General features: G+C 57.2%; 1 protein-coding gene and 1 long non-coding RNA gene across 4 annotated transcripts in view; one reads left to right on the forward strand and one right to left on the reverse strand.

The window, feature by feature from the left end:
• The window catches only part of LOC121671793, a 31,629-nt gene extending 31,158 nt beyond the window's left edge, over window positions 1–471 (reverse strand). For both annotated transcript variants that reach the window (XR_006018608.1, XR_006018609.1), the window contains exon 1: window positions 264–471. This is a non-coding gene — a long non-coding RNA (uncharacterized LOC121671793). The remainder of the gene's footprint in view (window positions 1–263) is intronic.
• Window positions 472–1,952: 1,481 nt separating this feature from the next.
• Window positions 1,953–4,345, forward strand: TWIST1 (twist family bHLH transcription factor 1). Of its 2 annotated transcripts, none has more exons than XM_042044020.1 (2): window positions 1,953–2,963; window positions 3,316–4,345. In XM_042044020.1, exon 1 carries the CDS (start codon window positions 2,351–2,353, stop codon window positions 2,918–2,920), a length of 570 nt encoding a protein of 189 aa, XP_041899954.1. In that variant the 5' UTR covers window positions 1,953–2,350; the 3' UTR covers window positions 2,921–2,963; window positions 3,316–4,345. The 2 variants fall into 2 exon arrangements, with proteins under 2 accessions (XP_041899954.1, XP_041899953.1); XM_042044019.1 differs by having other exon boundaries at window positions 1,963–2,963; window positions 3,639–4,345.
• Window positions 4,346–4,672: the final 327 nt, after the last annotated feature.

Consider the following 4,672-nt stretch of genomic DNA (forward strand, 5'->3'; position numbering starts at 1 on the left):
AAGGAAGGAAGGAAGGAAGGAAGGAAGGAAGGAAGGAAGGAAGGAAGGAAGGAAGGAAGGAAGGAAGGAAGGAAGGAAGGAAGGAAGGAAGGAAGGAAGGAAGGAAGGAAGGTCCCTAGAGCCACCTACAGATGCTCAGCACTACTGTTTCCAACATTTCTTCTGTAATGACACTGCTCTAAACCCCAGAGAAGCAGTGAGGCTCTGGGTACATATAAAATTATTGGTGAGAGGGAGGTGGAAGGAGACCCAGCTCTTCTTACCTTGGGATCAGCAGCTGCTGCCAACACAAGGGAACCCCTGAAGCTCTCCTGACAAGCTACGGAGTTGAGTGGAGAGGCCTGTGGTCGCAGAAGACACATCAGGAACAAGCCAAAAGCCAGGGCAGCTGTGCAGACTCACTGTGGGTCTGTGTGCCGGCGTGCCTTCCCTTGCCTTCTAAGGCGGTCCCTGTTTCCTCCCCGGTCCTGTTTCCAGCTGTTTCTCAATAAAGAGTGTTTAGGGAAGACTGCTATGTGCTCGCACCGCGGGATGGAAGACACGAGGAGTAGAGCTCGCCGAGAGGGCAGCGAGCGGAGAAGCGTCGGGACAGCTCCGGCGGCGGGTGCCCGACGGGCGCTGCGGCGGGGCCGGGGCCAGCGGCCGGGGCGGGCTGGCTGCCCCTCGGCGGCGGCCGCGGAGGGTCCCGGCCCCTGGCAGCTCCCGCGATGAGACGCCTCTGCCCGGAGGAAAGGGAGTCAGTCCCCAGGCAGAGGGGAGAGACGACTCTCTTCCCCGAAGAAGATGACAGCGCTCTTCCACATGCCTTGTCTTATTTCATGCCTGGGATTTATCGCTCCCCTGTTTTTCCGTTCGCCCTGTCCGCCCTCACACCTGGAACAAGCCGGGGAGACACTGCATTGCCGGCGCTGCCCGCTCCGCCCCGCACCCGGCGGTGCCCGTCCAGGCAGGGGCTGCCAGGCCGGCAGCGGAGGAGCGCGGTCCCCACGCAGGGAGCAGAGGCTTCGCCCCGTTTACTGATGGATGGCAATTTCTAGCTTTCCCTCCCAGGCGTTCCCCGTTTGAATCTGAGCTGTTGTTTAAAAGACACACCACCTGCTGCGTGCTGCCAACGAGCGGGGAAGGAGGCACAAAGGCGGGGGATGGGAAGAAACAGCTTTGGCTGCAAACATAGAAGAGAAATTGAAAAAAATAATCTCTTTTCCCAGGAAGTGCCGGACTCGGGCGCCTTGTGGGAGGACGGAATGAAGTGAGTGGTCAGCACACACAGAGTGTGGGCAAAGAGGGTCTGTACACCCTTCCGTCTCCCGGTGTGCCAGGTTGGAGACGCTGATCCTCCCGGGTTTCTCTTAAGACGAGCTCAAGGACTGGTGCTTATGCATGTACGAAGCCAGTGCTTGGTTTCCCCGCTGCTTCCACCTCTGAAGATGGCTTTCTCCCAGCGCAGTCCTCCAGCCTGACAGGAAGAGGTTGTGTCGCCACCCCTCCCCAGCCCAGAAATGTGCGACTCCCTCGGCAAGTCAGACCGCGAGGGCGTTCAGTGATGGGAGAGCGACGTGTGCTAAAGCGGGGCAAAATTAGGATGTGCCTGGATGCTGCCCCGCGGCTAATTTCCCTTTCCTCCTTTTCACTGCAAGCCGTGCCCGCTGCGGCGAGGAAAGCCCGAGAGGTGCGGGCTTCCCCCGGCCGCTCGGGGTGGTTGCCCCCAGCACAGGCACTAAGCGGCCCGCTGACCCCTCTGCAGCAGCGCACGGGGTGCTGGGCACCCCCATAACCTCCCGGCCCGGCCCCTCAGCACCACCCCAAAGCCGAGCACGAACCGAAGAGGTTTGAGAGAGAAACCACGGAGAGGGAAACCGAGAAAGAGCTCGCGGTAAGGATGTATGTGTCTGGGGGGGTGGGAGGCCAGATCACTTGTGAATGGCTTGAAAAAAATAATTGGGGGAGGGCGTGGAGGGGGGGAAGCGGAAACTTTCCTATAAAACTCAGCAAAAGTCCCTCCTCTCCACGTCAGGCCAATGACACTGCTGCCCCCAAACTTTCCGCCAGCAGGAGCTATAAGAACCTCGAAGTCTTCAACTTTCTCCCAATCCCAGACACCTCGAAGGGGCTCCAAGGAGGGATCGGGAGGGATTTTTTTTTTTGGTTGGCCTTTTTATTTTTTTCCTCTTGGATCCTGATGCCATCCCCCCTCCCCCCAAAGTGAGGTCCTCCCTCCTTCCTTCCCTCCTCCTTCTCCTCGCAGGCCAGCGAAGCAGCCGATCAAGGGGGAGCTGGCGGGTTAGGTGCCCCCCTCTTCTCCCTGCCCTCCCCCCCCCTCCCGGCCCGCTTCTCGCGTCTCCCCCCAGAGATGATGCAGCAGGACGAGTCAAACTCGCCAGTCTCCCCCGCCGACGACAGCTTGAGCAACAGCGAAGAGGAGCCGGACCGGCAGCAGCTGCCCAACAACAAGAGAGGGGGGCGCAAGCGCCGCTCCAGCCGCCGCAGCGCCGGCGGAGCCGTCGGGGCCGCGGACGAGCCCTGCAGCCCGGCCCAAGGCAAGCGGGGCAAGAAGTGCGGGGCGGGCGGGGGCGGCGGGGGCGGCGGAAGCAGCAGCGGCGGCGGCAGCCCCCAGTCCTACGAGGAGCTGCAGACCCAGCGGGTCATGGCCAACGTGCGGGAGCGGCAGCGCACGCAGTCGCTGAACGAAGCCTTCGCCGCCCTGCGGAAGATCATCCCCACGCTGCCCTCGGACAAGCTGAGCAAGATCCAGACCCTCAAGCTGGCGGCCAGGTACATCGACTTCCTCTACCAGGTCTTACAGAGCGACGAGCTGGACTCCAAGATGGCAAGCTGCAGCTATGTGGCCCACGAGCGGCTCAGCTACGCCTTCTCGGTGTGGAGAATGGAGGGCGCCTGGTCCATGTCCGCATCCCACTAGCAGGCGGCGTCTCCCACCCGCATCCCCCCGGCAGGAGCCCTAGGTAAGGCAGGGACCCCGAAAGCGGCGGGTAAAAGGGGGGAGGGAGGCGAGAGGCCGCCGGCTGCGCCGTGAGCCGGGCACGCGTGGCCGTGGGGCGAGAGAGCCCGCACCCCGCCTGGAGGGGCCTGGCTTCCAGGAGCAGCCGGAGAGCGGGGCGGCTGGAGGTGCCTCCCCCATCCCGGCGCGTTCCTCCTCCTGCGCGGCCCGAGGTGCGCCCCGGGCCCGCGGGGCCCACGCGTGGCCGGGCGCTGCCGGCGGGGTGGGCTCGGGCGGGAGGCGGCGGCCATGCGGGTGCGCCCCAGACAGATGGGGCCGGCCTGAGATCACTTTTTCACCAAACGCTGCGGAGCCAGCAGGGCTGCTGGGATGGCTCCTGCTGCCGCCGCTGCTGCTGCCGCCGCTGCTGCCGCTGCTCGTATTTTGAAGCGAATCCATGTCCTCCCGTTGTGCTGCCCGATGAGCGTTTCCTACCGCCCCAGCAGTCCCTTTCCTCGGCTCTGACACCGCGGACCGCCAGGCTGGGGTGTCACACGGTCACCGCACCGCCCGCACGGCGAGTTCTCCCTTCTCCATTCGTGCCCGATACGTGTATTTCCAGGGACAGAGAGGTGTAGGTAGATGTTTGTGTATCTTTCGTTTCAGTAACGAGTTTTCCGCCCTTTCTGGGTTTTTGCAGATGACATTGTTCCCACAGAAGGAGAAAATGGACAATCTAGAGACTCTGAAGTTGGATACGATTTTTTTTGATCTTGTCTAACAAAAAATGTACCAAGGATTTCTTGGAAACTAGAAGAGTAATATCCAAATTCAAAGCAGGGCGTGGGGAGCACTTAAGGAAAGTGAAAGAGAGAAGGGCTTTGGACAGTGACTACCCTTTGGGCGTCGGTACAATCCACACATCTCTGCATTCTGATAGAAGTCTGAATCGTTCAATTTTTTTTTTTTTTTTTAATTTTGACGAAGAATGTTGGAATTGAACTTTTTTTTTTAATTTACCCTTTTTTTTTTTTTTTGCATGCATGCATTCCCAAGAGGTCGTGCCTATGAGCCACTGATGAAAGGAAATACATTATTGTGGACTTTCTTCATTCTTGAATGAAACCAAGCAGCCAACCAAAAATATCCCTGTAGAGATGAAAACTTTTTTTTTTTTTAGGGGGGAATAAGCTGGGCTCAAGCTGTTATATACCCGGTTCCTAACTTTTTTATTATTATTATTTTTCCTCTGAGAAAAAAAAAATAAACATTTTATTTATTTATTGATGACCCATGTTAAAATGCAAATAGATCCGGTGTCTAAATGCATTCCTATTTTTATGATTGTTTTGTAAATATCATTGTATATTATTTTTCTGCAATAAATAAATATGATTGAAATTTTAATAACCTTAAAGTTTGGTCTCTCTGAGAACTCAGGGTTAGAACTGTAGATAAATACCTGCTTGTTGAGCTGTAAAGACACCCAAGAGAGAGGGGGCACTAGTATAAACAAACCAGGCGAAAAACGCAAATAAACTAGCTACTGACAGACACAGGCACGTTATTTATTGAGACAGCTTTATTATTCTGTGCTGAAGCTCACTGCATCTGCAGAGGAAGGTATTGTCTCTTCTCTCTTTCTCTCCCTCTCCCCCTTTAATCTTCATGCCAGGCAAGGCAGAGTTGCGCGGGGAGCAGAGTTTTCGCAGCAGAGCTCTACCCCCTCCTTTG

Source organism: Corvus kubaryi, unplaced genomic scaffold (assembly GCF_017639235.1).
Source record: "Corvus kubaryi isolate FWS band 111438036 unplaced genomic scaffold, C.kubaryi_AGA036_p1.0 37398, whole genome shotgun sequence".
NCBI classification, from domain to species: Eukaryota; Metazoa; Chordata; class Aves; order Passeriformes; family Corvidae; genus Corvus; species Corvus kubaryi.

Bases quoted from the DNA above. Each gene is read 5' to 3' on its own strand.
- TWIST1 (XM_042044020.1), top strand. From the start codon at position 2,351: ATGATGCAGCAGGACGAGTCAAACTCGCCAGTCTCCCCCGCCGACGAC.